Source organism: Corvus brachyrhynchos, unplaced genomic scaffold (genome assembly GCF_000691975.1).
Source record: "Corvus brachyrhynchos isolate BGI_N302 unplaced genomic scaffold, ASM69197v1 scaffold904, whole genome shotgun sequence".
Taxonomy (NCBI): domain Eukaryota; kingdom Metazoa; phylum Chordata; class Aves; order Passeriformes; family Corvidae; genus Corvus; species Corvus brachyrhynchos.
Window position 1 is genome coordinate 876809 of NW_008237536.1, and position 21995 is coordinate 898803.

General features: G+C 49.8%; 1 protein-coding gene across 3 annotated transcripts in view; it reads right to left on the minus strand.

The window, feature by feature from the left end:
• STX8 (syntaxin 8) overlaps positions 1-21995 on the minus strand; it is an 84446-nt gene that overhangs the window by 30593 nt on the left and 31858 nt on the right. For all 3 annotated transcript variants that reach the window (XM_008631631.2, XM_017731596.1, XM_017731595.1), the window contains exon 5: positions 2114-2215. In XM_008631631.2, the coding sequence (XP_008629853.1) occupies positions 2114-2215 (102 nt within the window). The remainder of the gene's footprint in view (positions 1-2113; positions 2216-21995) is intronic.

Genomic DNA, 21995 nt, shown 5'->3' on the forward strand with positions numbered 1-21995 from the left:
TCCTGCTTGTAAAACAGGGATTATTCCATTATTGCAGCCAGTGTGCTCCGCTTGTATCCACAGCCCGTGGCTCCAGCACAGGCACTCATCAGGAAAATAAAAAGACACCATGATTTCAAAAAGGAGGGAAAAACGCATCAACAGCCACATGCTGGAGCAGAGTGGAGACTGGGTCTGAGTAAGGAAGGGGTGGGCAAGGGGGAAGGCTGAGCACTTCGCCCTGCTTTAAATCCACAGTGAGACACCAAACCCAAAGAGTTACTGAGGATTTTATCAATTTAAAGGATAAAAAAAGCACTCTGACATAGTCCCCGAGCAGGTGCCAGTTTTCCTGTGGCTTGGCCTCATTCCGGGGATAATCATACATCCAGGGAGGGTATTTCTCATCCCAGTACACCAGTTCATCCCAGTGCCAGGGATAACGGTGGCAGAGGGATGGGAGGAATGCCATTAAAGCCTGTGTCCTCGACATTATTGTTCCTGGGCAGCAGGAAGCAGCCATCTGAGGCAATATGGTGTTTACTTATGCCCAAATTGTTATGCAAACACAGGAAGACCTATGGGAGCAGAGGGAACAGGCACCGGAGGCAGCACTTCTCACCAAAGCAAAATGTTTTTCAATGTGCAAAGGGTGAGAGAGGTCACCCCCAAGGAATCCAGCCCAGGATCCTCCCAGCCTTCGATTCTCCCATCCTCCCTCCTCCTCCTCCTCCTCTGAAATTCCCCAAGCAGCCAGGATGGGCTTCCCGAGTTAAAGAGACAGGCTCATCATGCAGCAACATGTCTGGGGCTGCACTTCCATGAGGAACCTAAAAATGGGGAGAAATCCCTCCTGGAAGCCACGGGAGTGACCCCCTGCCTGCCCCCCACATCACGCTGAGCTGCCCTGGACTCGTGCGGAAAACGAAGCCACAGGAATTAAAGGGAGACTCCAAAGGCACACGGGGTGCTCAGCATCATTCAAGTGCACTTAGTTTTAAATTAAATCCATCTTGCATCAACATTCAAGATCTAAAATAAAAGAGTCAGTCGTGAACTCTGCAGTCACGCCTTTAATTCCATCTGCCGTTGGTACGAGAGAGCTCGGAGACAAATGACTCTGACAAGTCAACTTTAACCTCCAGAAGAAGCCACAGGTTTTCATCAACCTACATCAACCAAGCTTTCGAAAAGTTATCACTGATGGAGAGCCAAATAAATCCCTGGAATTGTCAGAGCTGGAAAGATGCCTCATTGCCAGTCTAAGTTCGGGAGCTTCTGCAGCCAGAGCCTCACTCCACAGGATGCAATCTCCCACCAGCCACAAACAGGTATGTGACCACATCAGCCCTTGGCTTTCTCTTCACTAAACTACATAAACCAAATTTTAACAAATTCCATTTCTGACCGTAAGTCAAATTTCTGTAGAGCATTGTGAGTCTTCTAGCACGATAAAAACGAAGCATGGACAGCAGAACCAGACATGCTGCTTCCAGAACTGAACTGCCACCACCTCCCCGGGGACTTCATCCCTCAGCCAGTCACCCTCCCCACATAAAGACAATTTCTGCCATCACCCACAGCATCCTCTCCTGGTCACTGCTACCAACCCTCAGCTCTTCATCAAACCTGCCTGTGATTACCACCTCTGCCTGGCTCTATGGAGAGGGAAGCCAGTTTAGCTTTAGCAGCTTGCACATCACTTCAGGAGTCACCAGGAAGGGTTTCATGCCTGGCAGGCTCTGAATGCTGCTGGGTTAAGAGCTCATCCCTGCAGGACATCCCCAGAAACGCCCCTGCGGCCTCACTCCCCGCTGTGCCAGCTTTGTGAGAGCTGGTAGCAAGTTTGTGTAAAGCTAATTAACATGCACCGCTCTAATTTCAGACCATTTCAGACATGCAGGATATTGTGCAATGCCGGAGTGAAATGGCTCAAGGAAATCAACGGCACCAGCACTTCAGCACAGCGAGTCAGAGCTGCTGGAGATGTTTGGAGTGCTGGGGTTTGTGCCTTTGAAAGAAGCTGTCCTCGGGGGGGAGCGCATTGCACAGCAATTAGGGACAGTTAATAACTGCACATCATCAGTTACCAATGCCCTGGCATCGCATGATTTGTGCCGAAGCCATTTCCTACCGCAGGACGTTGATTTCTTGTCCACCATCTTCACGTGCCGTGTCTGGGTGCGCAGCCGGTCATCCGTGTTCTCCACCAGGTTCGTGAGGTCGTCGATGATCTCTGGGGAAAGAGGGACAGGAGCATTAAATCTGAGCCCACAGCATCCCTGCTCAACCACCCTCCTGCTGGAGGCCCCGGAATGGGAACCAGCTGCATCCTTCTGTCCCCCACTGGGACAGAGCAGTGCTCACACGGCACTGAAAGGTCCAAATCCTGGGAAATACTGCACCACAGACTTCAGATTCAGTGCAGTGCTCCACTGCAAGAGTGGAGGAGAAAGTACAGCCTAAAGTGGAGGAAAAAGCACAGCCTGAAACAGCAGCATCAGTCTGGGAGGTCAGGGGTACAGGAGGGCAGCCACAAAGCTGAGGTGAATTCCCTCACTGAGCCAAAGTGAGGGAATTAGTGCCTATGCTATAGGAATTCTGGAATTTCAGTCCCTGGAACAGCATCTCAACACTTGGCCACGACATCATCACTAAACCACATCCAGAAGCACCATCTCCATAAAGGCCTCTGAGAGCACTCAGTGCAGTCCTGACCATGCGACCACTGAGGTCACGAAGTCCTGCCTTGGTTCCCTCCTGGAGCTGTGGGTCTGGCAGCTCTTCCTGCAGCCCAGAAGGTCCTCTGGGAAAAGGGAAGTGGGCAAAGTTTCCCCTACATCGAGTTTTAAAGAGAGGAGAAAGGAAAACTTCAAGCCAACCCACCCTCAACCCCCTGTAACTGATGGCTTTAATTTTGTCCTGGAAATCAGAGCTGGGACAAGGCTTACACTGAGAGTGGTTGATGGGATGGCTGAAAATTAAAAGCCACATTCAGGCACTAAATTTCCCTCTCAGCGCCTGTTACGCTCTGATTTCCTTGGAACACACAGCCAGTGCTTCTGGTGTGTGCACACACCACGTCTGGCTGCCCTCGGCGCCGCAGGTAGGAGAGGCTTCCTTCGTGCATGATAAACCAGGAGAGGACAGCAGCCAAGCCCTCAGTGCTGCTGCACAGCCTCTTGCTCTGCTTACACTTCCAGCACTCTCCCCACTGCTGATCCCTGTGAGTCCTGCCTGCCTTTGAGGCAGGGCTGGGGACAGTGGCCATGCCCTCAGCTCCTCTGTACCCCAGCAGGTCCTGGCACTGCAGCTCTGCCCCGAGGAAACCCTGGGTTCAACAGCCCTTAAGCAACAAAAGCAGAAGTCAGAGCACACAGCATCCAGTTAGCAAGATAAAGTGATATCCTGCCCAAATTTATGGATCATAACCCTGTAGGGATGATGGCAGAGGGTTAAAGAACATTTAAAGAATGCAACTCCCGTCAACAGGACAGGGCCCTTATTCTTAAGCCTTTTTAGTTTTGACTGTATTCCTTCAAACAAAAGATTTCCCAAATGTCTCTGCAAGGAAAAAGGGGAGGACAGTGACAAGGGCATTCCTTGTACTTCCCAAACTTCCCTGTGAGACAGCAAGGAACTCTCGTCCTTCCAAGAGCAGTGCCAGTGCGTGACATTAGCTCTTGCAGCTTCCCTGCTGTCATCCCTCTGACACCAGGAACTGAATGGGAACGGTTTTCTCCATCATTCATCTTCCCTCAGCAGAAGATCACAGAAACTCCTGAGCTGGAAGGGACCCACCAGAATCATGAGTCCAGCTCCTGGCCCTGCACAGACACCCCAAATCCCACCCTGGGCATCCCTGGCAGCGCTGTCCCAACGCTCCTGGAGCTCTGGCAGCCTCGGGGGCCGTGCCCATTCCCTGGGGAGCCTGGGCAGTGCCCAGCACCCTCTGGGGAAGAACCTTTCCCTGATCTCCAACCTAAATCTCTCCTGACACAGCTCCAGCTGTTCCCTCAGGCCCCAGATGTTTGTTATGGAGGGTGTTTATGTTCTCAGTCTTATCAGGGAACAAGCACTGTATCACATACAGATAAAACCCTTCTGATCGTACAGAGAGATAACAAAAACCACGTAAAATTATCAAAGTTCTGCAGGGACAAAGGAAATGTCCAAGGCACACGGAGCACGGAGGTTTTACTCTCCCGGAGAGCTGAGACATTGAAGTATCATCCCTCCAGTGCATGTTTCCATCTGCTCCACAAACACTCTGTCATCCCCAGCAAATCCCCATGTAAAATGATAGCAGCAGCTAAAAAATCCTGTACTTTGAAAATATACAGCTTTCCTAAAACATGAGCTCCTGATTCATGTCCTGCAGCCCAAACCACCCCTGTATCCCCATGAAGGGAGGGCAGAGGGCAAACATCAACCAGTTCCCTGTGTTTTACCCTCAGGATCCGTCCCATCCACCCCACCAATACTGTTCTATTCCAGACACAAACCCTCCATGTTTCTAAAGCTGTTTGCAATACTTTAAATTATTGTTCATCAATATTATTATACTCAGTACTGTCCACCCTACACAAAACAGATTTTCCCAAGGGATGGGAGGCATTTTGTTTGAGCTACAAGGTTTGTTCAGTTTGCAGTTCAGATATTCACTCTCCTCCCCCTTCCACCCAACTTTCCCAGGTCTGACATCTGCAAAGCCAACAATATTTTGGGGAAACTTTATCTGTCCTGCGTGATTCAGCACACAGGAAGAGCAGGACAATGCTGCCTGCAAGGGCAGGACTGCTCATGTTTGCCTCTCCATGAAAAAAAAGTGCTGCAAGTTCCCATCGTTGTCAAGGACAAAGTGATAAGCATGCTTGGGAAACTGGAGACTTTCCTCTGCCAACACTGACCAGACCCTCCTTGAAAAACATCCTGGTGAACAAGCTGTAGCTAAATGAGAACAAATGTGAGCAGGAAAATTTTCTGTCATCATTTCAAAGCCCAAGGCACTGCAAATTGGATTCTCTGTAGAGCCTCTCCTTTCCCATCCCCCTGCCAGGACTCATTTCTGAACCAAAGGGCTGCCCTGGACATCCTGGAAGAAGCATTTCTCCATATATAGATACATAAACATGTTCTGTGACACAGTCAGGTTCCAGGGGAGCAGGCACTTCACCCAACACACAGCCCAAAGCTCAACAAGCACCCACCCCTTTGATGTCACAGTTGAGACCTAGAGAATTCTGGAGTGCTCACGGCAGGACCTGGAGCTCTGAGCAGCTGGAATGGGGAGGAAGGGTCTCCCAGTTGGACCAGAAGTCCAGCCCAGCAGGTTCCCCAGGCCAGGGTGTCCTTGTAACCAAAAACACCCAGCACAGAAACATCCACCCACCCACCCATCCATCGTCTGCACCCACCAACCCCCTGTTGTGGTGATACCCAAGCACAGGGCAGTGCTCAACCTCCCTGGAAATGAAAACATTTCCCCCCACTCCAAAGCAAAGGAAATCAATGTTGGATATGGCAGAGTTGAGAATTAGTATTGAATTTCTAAGGTGGGCACCAAGTAACCCATGGCCAAGGAAGTCCTCAGAGCACGGACACTCCACAGGTTCCCACCTCTCCTGACCCACCTGCAACCCCCTCTGCCCTTCAGTCTGGCAATTCCATGTTCTATCACCGCCCATTTAGCTGGCTATGCAAGGAACAGGCTAAAAAGAGATGGAGAGAGACCTGAAAAGAGGGAAGGAGCCAGGTGCCCCCGTGAGGAGGGAGCAGACGGGGAAGGCAGGCTGGCTGCTGGTGACCTTCCAAAGGACACTCCTGTAACACAGCACTGCAAACCACAACCCAGCCAGGAGCACAAATTTAGCCAAGGTCTCCTTTCAGGGAAGCAGGATCTTGAAGCAGAGGATAAAAACCCAGTGCCCAACCCCAGCACTAAACTCAGAGTCACTCGGAGCTGAAGTGGGAGCAGTCTGAAGGTCAGTGCCGGAGGTGAGCTCGGCCAGGAGCTGCTCCATCAGCAGGGGCTGCTCCAACACCAGTGTCACAGCTGTCCCCATCCCTGCACACGTGTCCCCGTGCTGCAGTGCCAGCCACCAGCCAGGCAGGAGCTGAGCAGGAGCTGAGGCAGCCCAACCTTCCCCATGGCAAGTGTCTGGTCCCCTTAGGAAGGCAGAGGCACTTCCAGGTCTCCTCACCTCATTCCTGCCAGGAATGGCAGGGAAGCACCACCTGTCCCTACAAATCTGGGTGCTCTTCCCAGTGAGCCAAACTCCAAAATCTGGGATGGAGCCCTCAGCAAGGGCAGGATTTCCTCAGGTATGTGTCAGACAGCAAAATAATGGTGGGATCTGAGGTCAACACAGACATACCTGAAAGCAGGACAAAAGTCATGGCAGGTCTTTGTTCTGGGGACACAAGTGTGGCTGCAGTGCTGTCCTGGCTCCTGCAGCCATGGTGAGGGCAGGGCAGGGCAGGGCAGCCCTCGGGACACCGGCACCAATTCCACACATGGGATTTACAAAGAAAACATGCAAGGAGGGAGCAGCGAAGCCAGCACATGACAGGAAAAATGTAGGTTGATATATGCTGAAATACTTGACTTTTTTTTTGGTTCAAAATCACACAGCAGCAGTTTTTGATCTTAGGCAATGTGTTTTGGACAGTGCAGAGCAGGCTGAGCGTGGGTCCAGGTCAGAAGAAGCATCCCTGAGGAAGAGGTGGGAGAGGTGGGAAGTGCAGCCCTCTCCCCTTCCAAGGTAACCCTGCCTCCCAGGAAGCAGAGAGGTGTTTACTGGAAAAAGCCTGAGCACAGTGAGGAAATCCTCCTTTTTTTTTAAACCAAACACCAAATAAATTTTAGTTTTGTTTAATAATTTGCATTAAACAAATTTTTGCCCATACAGATGAATACAAAAATCACTTGACCAGGTTGGATGGGGCTTGGAGCACCCCGGGACAGTGCAAGGTGTCCCTGCCCATGGTAGATGGGTGGGAATGAGCTGAAATTTATGGTCCCTCCCAACCCAAACCATTCTGGGATTCTGTGAAAGGCTAAGAAAGATGATTTTTAATATCTATGAATTAAACAGCTGCATTACAAGCCACACAGGTACCACATCTTGCTGTTCCCAGTTTCTGGGGTCCATCCATGTGCGTGTTTGTGTGTGTGGTTTCACAAGGACTGTGCTAAAAGTCACTCCCAGGGTGTAAAATCCTTCCCTGGAATTGCAGGGAACAACCACCTGGCAGCAGCAGTAAGGGTGGATTTACACACATCCCTGAAACCACATGTGCTAAGAGCTAAAAAAATAAAGATTTATGCAAAGGACACCAAGGGAAGACAGATGATAAAAAATTGAGCAGAAGAAATTGTATGGGATCCTAGGAATTTCTCAGGAAAAAAAAAAAAGCTCATTCCTCATTTCCCTTTTTCTTCAGAGACTTCGCCGCTGCCATGAAAATCAGAAATGTTCTGTTTTAACTCCTGAAATCACCGATACCTCCTGTAAAAAGCTGGTTCTGCTTCTCTCCAGCCACGGCATGGATAATTTCAGTGCCTCCCATGGGACAGGAGCCCCCCAGGCTGGAGCTGTAATTCATCCCTGCAGGAAGGGAGGGCAAACCTCAGCTGAGCCGAGCCAGGGGCCGCAGCAGCCTGCGCTGTCCAAACAGATCCTTTTGCTTTTCTCCTCTGCTTCCCCTCAGAAGGCCACGAGCTCCGGCCCTGGGTTTGCCCACAGCCCCGGGAAGCAGCCCAGTCCAGCCACAGCTCCGCCAGCAGCACTCCCAGCTGCCTTTCCCACATCCCCAACCTCTCTGCTGACATTCCTGACAACCCTTCCCATCCGTTTGGGACTCCTCTGGCAGCCCCATCTTCTGTGTCAACTCAGCCATCAAGTCTTTCTACAGCTGGCCAGAAGTTTTCCAAGGGAACAGCTTCCCCTGGAAAGCCATGACCAAACCAGCCCATCCCAGAGCGCTCCACAGGCCGGGCCCGCCAGCGTCTCACCTCCTCGAGGGTGCCCTTTGTGCTGGAACTCCTCCCTGGCCAGCCTGAAGTGAATAACCAAATGAAATTCTGTTTTGCCAACAAAACGAGGAGCCCAAACTTCTCCAGAGAGCAGGAGCCCCTATTCCAGCTCTTCCAGCCACTCTGTCTTTCCTCCCTTTCCAGCCCGAGGGCAGAGGAGCAAATCGACTGTGAGGCCATGAGATCCCACCACAAATTAATGTTCCACCATCCTCTGCATGGCCCCAACAGCAGCGAGGACGCCGAGTGACAGCACAGGGATCAAGGTGCACATTCCAGCCAAAAAGGTGTCACTTCGGAGAGGACAAGCCCCAGTGGGAGGGGCGGCACAGGGACACGGAGCACGGAGCTGATCCCGGCCCTCTCAGTGCCACGGGCCCCCCGAGACGTTTCTCCTGTTAAGGAGCTCCTTCCTGAGCAATTAAACACCTCATTCTGGAGAAAGGAGCAGCTCCTTACGGGAGTGAAAGCCAGGCAGAGGCAGAGAGCATGAGGAACTCTATGCTTCATTTTGCAGGAAACCATGTGGGGTTTCCCTACTCCTTCCTCACTCAAGGGCAGGAAAATAACCTGGCTCCTTTCCATCCTGTGACTCCCTGTCTCTCCCCATGTCCCACATAGCTGCACCACCCTTCTGAGGGCTTTTTTTTTTTAATCCCTCTCCTTAACTCATGGAATTCCTTGGGAAGGATGATCATCTCTTCCCATGAAGTGAAACAGGTTTTAGAGTTCTGCTTGCATACATGACTAGACACTAATTGATTTTGTTTGTTTGGTTGGTTTCTTTAAAATGCATAAAAAGCCACATTTGGTTTTGGCAGTTCCATCTTTGACCTCACCCGTTCTGTCTGTGGAGTGAGAAACCCAAAAGCCAAGAGAAAGTGGCCACGTGAAATTCAGCACTGGAAGAGAGAAACAGACCTGGGGTTTGATCAGTTTAGCAGAGCGGTGCTGCTGACCAAACGTCTCCTTAGAATTGTTTGGATTTTCCGTGGATTGAAATTTATGGATCACTCAATAGCATTTATCGATGAGTAATGCACCTCCATGGCCTACCCCACTGAGTCATGGAAGACTCCAGTCAGCCTTAAGAAAACATACAGAGAACTAAAATCCCGACACAAACCCAATTACAGTGAGGCTGGAATTTAGTGGAAAAGCCAAGCAGGCTTTCCCTCCCTCCTTCAGGTCTCTGGTGCCTCAGGAGAAGAGCTGGATACCAAAGAAATGAATCACGTAGGAAATGCCAACCTCTATATGTCCAAACCCCATAATTACATGTTAATAAGAAAGCAAAGCATTGTTCCAAGTGCCAGGGCTATGAAATGAAGACTACAAATAATGTGAGTGCATCAGAAACCTGAAGAACCTCGGCACGATGTGCCAGCTGTAACGTCAAGGCAGAGTGAAAAGAGAAAAAACACAGTAAAAAACACAAGCCAGGAATCCTAATTTCTCTCCCTGGCTGCAGCCGTGCCTGGATTTTGCAGCCCCTCCGAGGTGTGCAGCTCCCTGTGCCAAAGGCAACACAGGAGTGCACTCCTGGGCTTCTCCTCCCTCAGCTCCACCTCGAACCCCAGTGGTGCTCAGTGCTCCACGCTCGGTGCTGCTCAGGACACCGGGACACCGACACTCCTTGCTGGGATGAGCTCTGCATTTCAAGCAAAGACCAGGATTCCTCCCTCCACCATCCCAAATTTAACTGAGGACATTTAATCTCTTCTTTGGCAGAACTTCCTGTAAGCATTAAAAACCCAAAAAATACAAACTTGTCCAAGGGGTCAAACCAACTTGTTCCTCCGTGTTCCAGCTGTCTCACTCTTTAGCTCTTTTAATTAACAGGGATCCTGATGGTCCTTGGGGACAGGCGGGTTCAGAAGTTCTCTCTGGGCTCCTGCTGGGAATGTGTCAGGATGTGCACTGGATCTGTAATTCCTACATGAACATTTCTGTTACGAAGGCGAACACAGCGGTGCCAGAGCTGCAGGGAGGCCAGAGGGGATCTCACCCCCAGTGCCTCCCCTGCAGCTCCATAGGGTCCAGGTGGCACAAAGACATTTCTCACCCTTCCCCGTCCCTGCTCTGCTGGCAGAGGAGCGGGGCAGGAGCTGTGTGCAGTGTCCAGGAGAGCTGGCAGGGAAGGACAGCTCTTCTGCCCTCACAGCTGGTGACAGCTCCAGCCCTTGCTCCATGCCCAGGTCACATCCCGAGGCACTGGATGCTTTCCTGGCAGAAGGTCCTGCTCCTCCCAACAGAGGCTCCAGGCCATGCCAGCTTCTGCCTCAGGAATTCTTCCAGAGGAACAGCAACTCCTTCAGGACAGGGACTGCTCTTGCTCCCCCAAGTTCTTGACAGCAATGACAAAGGCACAGACTGGAAAACGAGCTGCTCCAGAGCCCTGTGCCCTCTGCCTGCCTGTGGCAAGTGAGAAGCAGCCCCAGCACCCAGCTCAGAATGCCCAGCACCAGCCCACACCTTCCCCCCAACCAAACCCTCACCACTCTCAGGGCTAACACGTGCCAGAACAAGAGGAACCTGCTTGTTCTGCCACAGAAAACCTCACCACCTGCTCCAAGGACATGTCCAGGACCACTGCTTCCACCACACACCACCTTCCATGCTGCATTCATCCATCCTAAAATATCTGACTGTATCTGGGTCAAACTCTGATACCCCCAAGCAACACAGAACACCTCATCCCCTCCAAAGCAGGTCCAGGAGCAGCAGATGGTGATTGGAGACTGCGTGGAGGTGACACAGAACCATCCAAGGATATCAGCCCTGGAAGCCCTCCCCAGCTCATCCACAGCCACAGAGCAACGCTGGGAAAACAAACACTGCTATCAATTCCAGCTCACACAGTTATTAGTTAAGAGTTGTTATTTTAAAAGCACACACTGAGAAGTTTTCCCTTCTCCAGCTGCTTATTTTGTTTGATTCGAACAAAACCCATGGACATTAATTTTAGCTGTACTTAATTGAATAATTTCTCCGGGGAATGGTTCAGGGACAGTTTCAAGGCAGGCTGTTTCCAAGAGCCATTACTAATTGGCATCTACCACAGCCCCAGTGTGCCAACCAAAATAGTACTTTTGAATGTTACTGGAACTGCTCTCAGCCCAGATGTGTTGAGAACTCGCAGTGATACAAGGCAGGCAAGAACTATACTCACATGATATGGCATTTGGAGCTTCCTGTCCCAGCTATCTGCGAGGAGATAAAAGTCTCCTTCCCTGGAAGTATTTGAGTGTAAAGTCATTTGTTCCTCCCCTTTGCTCCCAACAAGTGACCCTTCCTTTTACTCACCGTGCTTAAGGCACAGCAGCACAGTCACCTGAGATCAAACAGCCCTTTAGAACAAAAATACTCCTGTAGGAATTATAAAAAGCTGCCTCCAGTTTACAGCAGTGGCTCAAGTCCCCAGTGCCACGCACCCAGGGCACTGTTCTGGGCACTGCAAGCTCACAGCACTCACTGGGCTCTCTGCACTTGTAATTAATATTCATTTTTATTCAAATCCCAAACCCAAGTGCCCCAACAACACAAACAGAGCTTTTGGGGCCAGACTATCAAAACTTCCAGCAAAATTTTCAAGTTATAGGGACAATGTCATCAAATTATTTTCCTACAGACGTGACTCTGGGAAAAAGCAAGGAAATCCTGCTAATAGATAAAATACCCATAAAATCTGCATGTCTAGGAAAGCCGGGAGCACTGGGAGGCTGGAAGGCCACTTCCATGGCTATAATAAATCCCTGCCAAGCAAAACACTTTTCCTGCTACAATGTGTTTGTGCTCTGCAAACTTACAGCAGAAAATGAAAGGACAGAAGCTACTTCAGACTCCCCATTTGTTTGTTTTCCCTTTATCCAAAATCTAAGCAGCATTTTTTAAAATACTGCCTTCAGAAATTGTTGGTAACACTCACCCCTGCTTTCTTTTAGCAACTCTCATGTTTCCCAAGTTTTTACACCATTGCAACCCTTTTCCATAGATATCAACAGCTTTCATTACAAATACACATCAGTTGCCACAATTTCCTAAGGTGGTTTAGCAAATCCCCATGAAACATTGTTTGGCTACTGAACACCCTAAGCTGAGGTTTCGAGTCCATTTCGCAAAGCAAAGAAAACCAAAAACCCCACAAAAATACCAAAACCAAAACAACCAACACCAAAACAAAAACATTTTAAAAAAAATTTAAAACCCTGTGTTATACTCTCCATGCAGCTGTTGCCACTTTTAAGATCTCCTTGGCAATTCCTGTTCCTACACTTCCTAAAAGGTGGAGCCACCCCAGGAATGTAACCCAATCCTTGTGGACATGAAATGGAACAGTGAGGAGAGCATCTCATCTACTCTGGTTGCAGCCACCTCAACCCAGATCTACATCTTCCTGCCATGAGATAAAGAACAATTCTCATCTATTTTTGCAAGAGCAACCACAGTTGATGCCTCAATGAGAGGATGCCCTCGACAGCCTGCTCAGGGTTTACTCACAAGGAGTTCTGCCAAAAACCCCCTTGCAGGAATCCCATCCATCCATCCGTCCATCCATCCATCCATCGTGCCTAAACCCTGGCCAGGCACTGGGACGGGGTCCTGAGCACCCCTGTGATGCCCTGGAGCACGTGGGATCCACCACTGATGGATCACTGCTCCCTCCAGGACAAGGGAGCCCTGGTAGGAGTTTCCCAAACACCTCTGAATGCAATAAACCTCATTTCTCAAAACGTGCCCACGAGACAGCCCCAGCCCCAGAGTGATTAAAGGGATGGTTATAAATGACTGATGTCATTTTGTCCTCAGGAGAAAAATCACCGGATTGTTCAGCTTGCCTGGGAAGAACTGCCCGGCTCCATGGCCAACACCTTCAAAGAAAGGAATACTGAAATTCCTGGGATGTCTAGCAGGCTGAGCAGGATGTATAAACTCATTCCTACTCCGGTGAAAGAAAACTCAATCCAAAAAGCAGGACCACACCGTCCCCCAAGCGTTAACTTCAAGGCCATTTCCAAGCCATGAGAACGCCCCCATTTCTCACATTAAGGAGCTCCAAACCAGTGAAACACTTCACTGCTGCCACGGCCCCACAATGGAGAACTATTCAGCAACTGCAGACTGAGTGCTCTTGGTTTTGACACAGATTAAAGAAGATTGGAAAAAATGACCAGCAGTGCTCCTGCACAACTGGAGACCAAAGCGTGGACTGCAGCCTGAGGAGCAGAACAGGGATAGGTGCTGACTCCAGGGACTCTGGCTGAAGGGTGCCTTCCTGTCCCTCCAGTTTCACTCATTTTCAGAGCAGCCAGTGCCCCTCTGCCGTGGCACAGACACAAGGACCAGCAGCCACCACATTCGGGAGGGTTTCATGAGGTGGCCAATGTAGGACAGAGCTCATGGCCTAGCACCCTCACCCTTTAAAGGAAGGTGGGGCTTGGTGTTTATTTTTCATTTTTTTTAAATGAAAATGCACTTTAGAAACCCAATGAGCACCTTCCTGCAGCTAGAGCAGCCTGACCCTACATGCTGTGTCTGAAAGAGTGACTCAAACATGGTGAGTTCCCCATCAATACTCTCTGCAGAACCCCAACACCAGGCAGGAGCAGATGCAAAATTTAGGGTAAAAAAATTCCACTGGTCAAGTCCTGGCTCTTAACCATGGGAAGGCTGCCATGAGCCTCAGAATTCCCACAGCTTCTTGAATACTGGGAGTCCACACAACCTTCTGAACCCTAATGTACAGAGCCTGGGGAGATGCCACCCTGCAGCCCATTCCCACGCGCTGACAGCCAGTGACAAACACAGCAGAAGAGGTCACGAGGCCAGCAGGACAGATCTTCCTCACCAGCCCACCCCTTACACCCACAGGAGCTGAGAACTCCAGGAAAGTTCCCCAAAACCCCACTCAAATCTACCAAACACCTCTGCCAAGTGCTAGAAGCTGATTGCCACAGGTTCTGCTGTCTGTCCATCCACTCTGCACATCCACAGGTAAACCTCTGCTAAAATACCTCAGCCCCACCTCAGCATTAAGGGACTCGTTTCACTCTGCTCAAGATATTTAGAGCAGAGGAAAAGGCAGAACCGTGTATCAGCGGGATGTCAGGCCTGCAGAACACAACTGCCGTGTTAATAAACATTCGGGTTGGGAGGGAGCCAGCAGAGCATCAGAGTGCTCACCACAAGAGCACCATGCTGTGGACAGCTGCAGGGCATTATCCTCTTGGATCACAAAGGAGGAGGAAAGCCACTCCAGAACTGGGCTATCAATCATGGGAGGAACCAGAGAACTTGCAAGTGCTTCATGGTTACAGTATTGAAAGCAGCTGATAAAGCTAAGGTCAACCCAGGCATCTGGGACTAATCTCCAGCTGACATCCTTCATCAAGCTCTACTGGAATCAGTGATAAATTGAGTAAATTAGCAAGAGGAATACATTGCCTAACAACATGTTCAGAGCTGGGCAAATGGCAGGAATTAGATGCCCTGCAGTGATGGCACTCCTTGGATCACGCTGGCATCGCAGTGTCCTGCCTGCCCGGCCACCTGCCCAGGAGTCTGACAGGCCAAAAGCAGAGAAACCTGTCTCCAGAGCTGATGGCTCAAAAATATTCCATTCCCAGTCTGCAGGCATGGAAAAAGTTCTGATTACTCACAGAAGTGATTAAAACAACAGAAAGGGTGGAAGAAGAACTTCCACAGATAAGACAACCTCGAGTCTACGCATCCCCGTTAGCCTTAGCTAATGATTTTCTTTCTTCCCACTTCCTCCCACCAAGAGCTGTGCCAACTTTCCACATGCCCTCCCGTGGATTTTCTGCACATGTGGCTGAACACTTGGTGTTTGGGGTGGCTCTGTGCCCACGGATTTCTGCAGAGCAAGGGGAGGCTGTTACCCAGAGGGAACCCTTCCACAGCTGCTTCGCTCCTCTGTGATTTTCTCCTCTCCACAGCCCATTTGCTGGAAGGGCCCAGAGAGATTCACTGGCACGAGCTGCCCGGAGCTCAGGGGTCAGTGCCACCGGGCTGGGGACCCTTGAGTGCCTGAACCCTGCTCTGATCTCCACACACGAGTCCTGAACTCCAGCGTGACAAAGCCCAGCGCAGGAAGGAAACCTCGAGCCTCTGCTTTATCAAGCTGCACAAACAGAGGCTTTATCAACCTGCAGAGATTACTGGGGCTCATTGTGCTTTGCCTGCAACTGTGCAGGACTGCTCTGGTGGCCCTCAGTGCATGGGAACAAGGGAGCACAGGACCTGACTGCAGCAGCCAGAGTTGAACACCAAACAACATCTTATTAGCCAAAATGCATTGTTTCCAAAGAGATTGTAATTTTTTTTTTTTAAATGAGTATATATATGGCAAAAAATTAACTCCTAGTTCTATGTGTGTAATCTCAAAGTTGTTTTTTCCTAATTGCTCCGTTTAGGACATCCCACTTTAAAAAAAGATACTCTGAGACTACAAAAGGCAGGCTTAGCCCAGGGTTTTTAATTTTTTCCTGATTTTTACCTAGGAAAAACATAAGCCATTTCTATCACTTGTTGAACCTGTTTTTTAGCATACTTGTACTCATCTGTTGTTCCACAACCTGGAATAAAGGCAGAGACCTTTCTGAACAGAACAAATATCAAATACCTGAGTGTACAGAACATGCCTTTTCTACAGCAAAGTCGCTGTTCTGCAGAGGCTTCCTGAGCCTGACCACAAGAGAACACCCACAGGATTATTAGTCCCAAAAAAGAGCCACAAGCTTTTTACTTTACAACTCCAGTTTTAATAAATCCCAATAAACTCCATTATATTTCCCAAGGCAACTTGAGCATGACCTGCCCTGCAAGGTCTGCCCTTTCTACCTTTGAAGCTACAAGCTCAATTTTAAGACATCTGCTAGTACAGACTCCTCATGTTTGCTCTTCCCATACGGGCTAGGAGAAAGTTCTGGATGTTTTCATCATTTTTCTGAAGGGACAATGAACTCTTGCTGCATTGTTTCCAACCCAAATAATTCTGAAACCGAAGCGGGCATTCATGGGTAGATGCATTGTACAAATCTTCACGAGCACAAAGGATCCCATTCAATGGCTTGGCTGAGGCCATTGTGTTTCCCTCTTAAAAAAGATGTTTTGGACATTAAACACCACTATTAAACCCTTTCCCAGTTCAGTCATGACCCTGCACCCTGGTCAGACCTTTCCCCCTGCAATGGGGATGCTGGTGAACAAACCTGCACCACCTGGGCCTTCCTCCGCACCCCCTGGAAACAGGGATAATTCAGGAATAGTAACAGGAGCAGGACAATTGTCAGTTTGTCAAATCAGAAGACATGAGCTACTATCTTTAGCTGTGAAAATCAGGGAAACGTGGTGGTTTTCAAGTGAGCACCCACAGCTGTCCCCACACTACACAGCTTTTAGCAGGGGCAAAACACAAACCACTCTTTAACCTGCACTGATTGCATGAAGGTGCACAATTTGATTACTTGACATTTTGTAAAACCTTGGGAAGCCCCAGGACAGGCAGCGTCAGGTGCTCCAAAAGCCTCAGGGAACTCACAGCCTGGCCACACTTCCAAGTGTCCGGATTTTGAAGTTTCACATCCCCAGCAGTATTTCAAGGCTTCAGATGTTGGGTTCGGGGCCTCAGCCTTAAATTATTTTTTGCAGACCCTCTTAAAACGCATTTAATCCTTTGTTTTCTTTCCGAGGAGAAAGGTTTCACATCTGGACTGTCAACCTGCATTCCACAGCATTAGCCTGGCAAACCAAAGCAGCTGAGCTGTAAATCTCTGAGAGGAGAACTTGTCATGGAAATCGAAACTCAGCATTAACTGCAGGCCCAGTTCAGCAAGAAAGGCAGCATAAAGAGCCAAAACAATGCAGGCAGCCCCCAAGACAACTTTGGAAGTGAATCCTGCTGCCTCAGAGAGCAAACCAACCTCATCTAACACCTCAGACTGAAGCAGAATCACTTACCTGGGTTTGATCCCAAACAGACACCTAAGAGCCCACTGAGAGCAACTTACAGAGTTGAATTTTGCACCATTTTCTACAGCCAGCACCCTGATTTTGTAAGCAAACTGAGGTTTCCAAACGTGCCTTGTGAGAGCTGAATGCTCAGTCCCTGGGAGCCCCAGCTCCCTGTTCCCTTGGGCTCCCACTCTGCTGCTCGTGAGCGTGGGGACACAAGCAAGGAGATAGAAAGGGACAAGTTAATCTCCAAAGATCTAAATTCCTCCAGCCAGATTTCAAGAGAAATCCAAATGCCAGCACTGCAATATGCAAAACTGATCCAGCGACAAAAGGGTGTAGAAGAGTAAAAATAATAAAAATAGAAGTATCAAAACTGCCCCAGGACAACAGCATGTTACCAAGTGTCTCAGCTGAGGTCATAAAGAAGTGTTAATGTAACATTTTTTGATCATTGCAGCATATATTGGTTAGGTTTTTAGATTTAAAAGTTAGCTGCTAAAAAGAAATCCATTTCTGCCAATAATTTGTTTCCTTTAGAGGGAAAGCAGTTTTGGAAAAAGACAAACTTGAGATTAATTCAGCTCTGGAACAACCTGGAAGAAAGGCCTGGCTGATGCACAGAAGATACTGAGCACCAGTGCTGTGCTTGGTTCACTCCTCTGTCAGCACTCACTTCCCAAATATCCAACAGCCCAATTCCATTATTTCTTATACTTTATACCAAAGCACTTTATTAAATCTCTCTCCCTCCCAAACACAATGCAGAGCTTTGTGTGCTGCGCTCTGAGGATTATTTTATCCCTTCAGTTCTGGTTCCCTGTGTCTCCACTGCTCTGAGCCCACCAGGAGCGAGTCCATCACTGCTGAACGCCATGGCTGAGTCCTCTTTTTCCAAAAACTGGACAAACACTCCTCACAACCAGCTCCATCCAGTTCTGCTGAATTAACAGCATCACCACAGCGCTCTGCTGCTGCAGGAAGGCTGCCAGGAAATCCCCTCACCCTGTAAGAAGCATACCTGTGACCCAGCCAGCCTGCTGACACACACAGCTACTAAATCCACACTCAGTCTCTCCTGGCTGCTTCCTCAACGAGCACAAAAACACAGCAAGCTTTTCTCCAATGACTCAAGTGCTGTGGTGTCTGTACCTGGATACCCAAAACACTGTGTGGGAGCACCTTGTTACCCCCCACACTCTGCTATCAGCTCCCTGAGCCACCTCAGCATCTTCCTCTGCTATTTCTGTGCTGTCACCCACCAGCTTTTCAAGCTTCCTGCTCCAAGTCTCCTTCATTCCCTTGGCCACAGGAGGATGATGCTGCACCTGTGGATGCTGAGAGCAGACCACAGCCCGAGTCAGCAGCCCAGGTAGCCACCAGAGCAACCATCTCCAGGAATGTCCTCCTGGACTGACAGCACTGTCATAATTCTGGAGCAAACGAGCCCCCACCAAAACAGGCGCTCGTTTTCTGCTGGTTATTGGCTGAGGTAATGGCTCTGAGCTTTCACAGGGCACAGCACACTGGGTATAATGCAACCTTTTGAAGTCCAGCAAGGGAGAAAAAAAAATAAAGAGGGTTTTGTTGGGTTTGTGTGGCGTTTTTTACCCCCTTTCTTTTTTTCCTGAACGATGTGATACAAACCAGCTTGATACACAAATTAGAGGTGATCTCATCAGTCCATTAGGACTAAAGCAAGACCATCACTTGGGAGGGGATGTGCTGGCCAGATACCACTGATTGGCCTGTGAGCAGCATTACTGTGGGGGTACAAATGCAGCCTTCATTACACAGGCAAGGCATGGCTCCCAGCTTTCAATCCACCCCTGCAAACTGTTTGGCTGCATTGAAAAGTGGGATTTGGGAGCAGCATCCCACACTCACCGCTCCCGTCGTTAGGCACGGACCGTGGCCAGCCCGGCCACCTTTGTGGACAGAAGGAAATGACCTGCAGACATCCCATGCCTCACTGATTCACACCAAACACATGGCTGGGACACAGTGTCAGGGCCTGAAAGCAGCGCAGGAAAGGCACTTGAAAATTCCCCAAGAATAGTAAAATGTGGTTTACAGGCTTTCGCCTTTCATTTCTCATAAACTGGAACCCCATCACATCTTTCCACCAAGCTTCTTTGGATTTCTTTGTTGTCAGGCTAACAATGCTTGAAAGCGAAGAAAGTCTAATTTCTGAGATGTTTCTGTTTTCAATCGAGCAGCAGAACTATTTCTTTTCCTAGCAGTGATGGAATTAAACAATTTGTCTTTGAAAACTCTATAAGCCTTCACCGTGACATCTCCCCATCTGCTTTCGAGATTAAGGTACTTTGATTTTTACCAGCTAAAGGTTTATGAACTGCTGTATAAACCCAATTACTCTCATAGTAAATTATGTAAAGCTTACATGTTATTTTTTAAATTTTCCCCCATGGAGTACTCTGGAGATTCGGAACAGGAAAGGCTCACGGAGGCATTTTGAATTAAAAACGTGTAACAGGGAAAACCACGGAGCTTCCAGAAACTTGGAATAAAAAAGAAAAAAACCTCAACATCATTAAGTGAGGATGAGAGACACCCCAGGAGAGGCTTTTCAGGGGAGGACTGTTAAAAAACAAGGCAAAAAATCCCTCTATTTCAGTGGGAGGGAGTTCTTTAAAAACAGATTAAGTTTCATCTGAGGTAGTATTTATTCCTCAGCTGCTCTCTGCCTCGCTTCCTGACTGAAACCAGGGATGGGAGAGATCCTGGTGTGCTCACTTTGGATGTCAGCAGCAGAAAACACAGGGTGGACAGTTTGATTTGAAGGAGATTTAAAGGAGAGCTGCCCTTTGTGCTCCCTGTGTCTGAGCTGGCCCACCAAGGGATGGAGCATGCCCAGGGCAGGCTGAGACCCGATAATGTGTGGGGCCGTGGGGAGCACGGGACAAGGACTGAGCCCACCACTGCTCCTCCAGACTGGGACTGATCTGGGAGGTAAAAACCACGAGCCCCAGGCAATAATCCCAACCTAAAGCTGGCAGGAGCTGAGTGACCTTCTGGGCACCAGTTCTGGGACACCTTGCACTGCCCACACAGAGGGGCAGGGCAGGTGGCAACTCCAGAGCACAAATCCTTCACTCCCTGGAGCAACTCTGGGGCACCGAAATCAGCCCAAAATCCCTCTGCAGTCACGGGGCTCTGGTGAGATACTGCAGGGACGGTGTTTGTTGGCTGTGCTGTGATACTGCATTATTTGGGGAACACCAGCAATGCACCTTCATCTTCTGCTGCACATCAGAAGCTGAGGAAACGGGCAATTATTCCATTCTTAGTTTTAGGACAGTGAGTAAATTCCCTCAAATTAATATCTGTGCAAGCTGTTACAGAAAACACAGCCCCAGGCAAGCTCCCCAGAGCAGCCAGGAGCTGGCAGAGGTGCCAGGGACACAAAGGGCAGGCAGGGGAACACCCCACGTGTGAGGAGCCGCATTCACAGCGATTTGTTCTGCACAGACCCCTCCCTGCCACGTTTTGTCAGTTCTGCACTCAACACACAAAAAAAAGGGTGTTCAAACAGCATCACAGCACCACGGAGTGATTCACTCCACATGTCTGGTCTCCCTGTGCCTGTGGTGCCAATGAGTGCCTGGCATGACCAGTGTCCCCCATTGCAGTGTCCCAGTCACCCTCCCTCCGGCCCCCAGGAGCAGCCAGGTGAAATGAGGCAGTGATTGAGTTCATTACCATAGAATTGTAGAATGGTTTGGGTTGGAAGGGACCTTAAAGCCCATCCAGTGCCACCCCTGCCATGGCAGGGACACCTCCCACTGTCCCAGGCTGCTCCAAGCCCCAATGTCCAGCCTGGCCTTGGGCACTGCCAGGGATCCAGGGGCAGCCACAGCTGCTCTGGGCACCCTGTGCCAGGGCCTGCCCACCCTCACAGGGAACAATTCCTTCCCAATATCCCATCCAAGCCTCCCCTCTGGCAGTGGGAGCCATTCCCCCTTGTCCTGTCCCTCCAGCCCTCAGAAATCATCACTCCTCATCTTTCCTGTTGGCTCCCTTCAGGTACCAGAAAACTGCAACCAGCTCACCCCAAAGCTTCTCTCCTGCAAGGGGAACAATTAACTGGGGAAGAGCCCCAGGAGCACCGACTCCCACAGGCAGAACACAGCCCATCAGACTGCTGCTTTCCTTCAGGGCTGGCCATTTCCCTGGGGCTCAGCAGCCTCCCGAGGATCACACACAGAGGGTGCTGCCCTTGGCTGCCTGTGCCCAGCTACAGCTTCTTCCCCCTCTGGGTCCCTCCTGTTCCCTGCAGACACACCAAACCCCAGCTCAGCTCCCGTGAGGACACAGCAACACCCACTCTTACAAACTACACCCTGACGCATCTTTTTTCCCTCTCTTCACAAGCCTTTTTATTTTTAAAAAATGGGAGTATTTTGGTTTACTTGGAGCACTTCTCCTTCCACTCACCTTCGCCTACCAGATCTCAGGCCCCATGAATTTAGGACACTAACAGAATTTAGCACTTTCCAGGCCAGGAAAGGAGCTGATGGCACTTGATCCTCTGACACCAGCACAGATCCACTCTGTATTAAATCAGTTTTCCTGCCTGGGTGCCTTCTAACCCCAAGTCTCCCTGCAGCCAAGGACACTGGTGCTGGTCTGTGACAGTGGGTCACGTACTTGTAGGACTGATGCATCTGTGTCAGAAAATCTTCAAAACTCGTGCAGAACGCTGTGCATGCTTATCACACTTTTAATTCAAACCCTGATGTCGTGTTTCCCAGAGCAGTTCCCTCCTGCCAGAGCTCTGCCTGTGCTCGTGCCATTAATGTCGTATTTGCAGCCACTCACAGCTCACAAGAGATCAGATCCCAGCTCTGACTCCCAGCGAGTCCTCGTCACCCTGAGCAAAGAGCAGCCAGGCTCTGCAGGGCAGGGAGCTGTGCCAGCAGCACTCAGAGCTCCCCAGGCTGGGCACAGCCATCTCTTGCCCTCCTGCACCCACCAGTGCCCA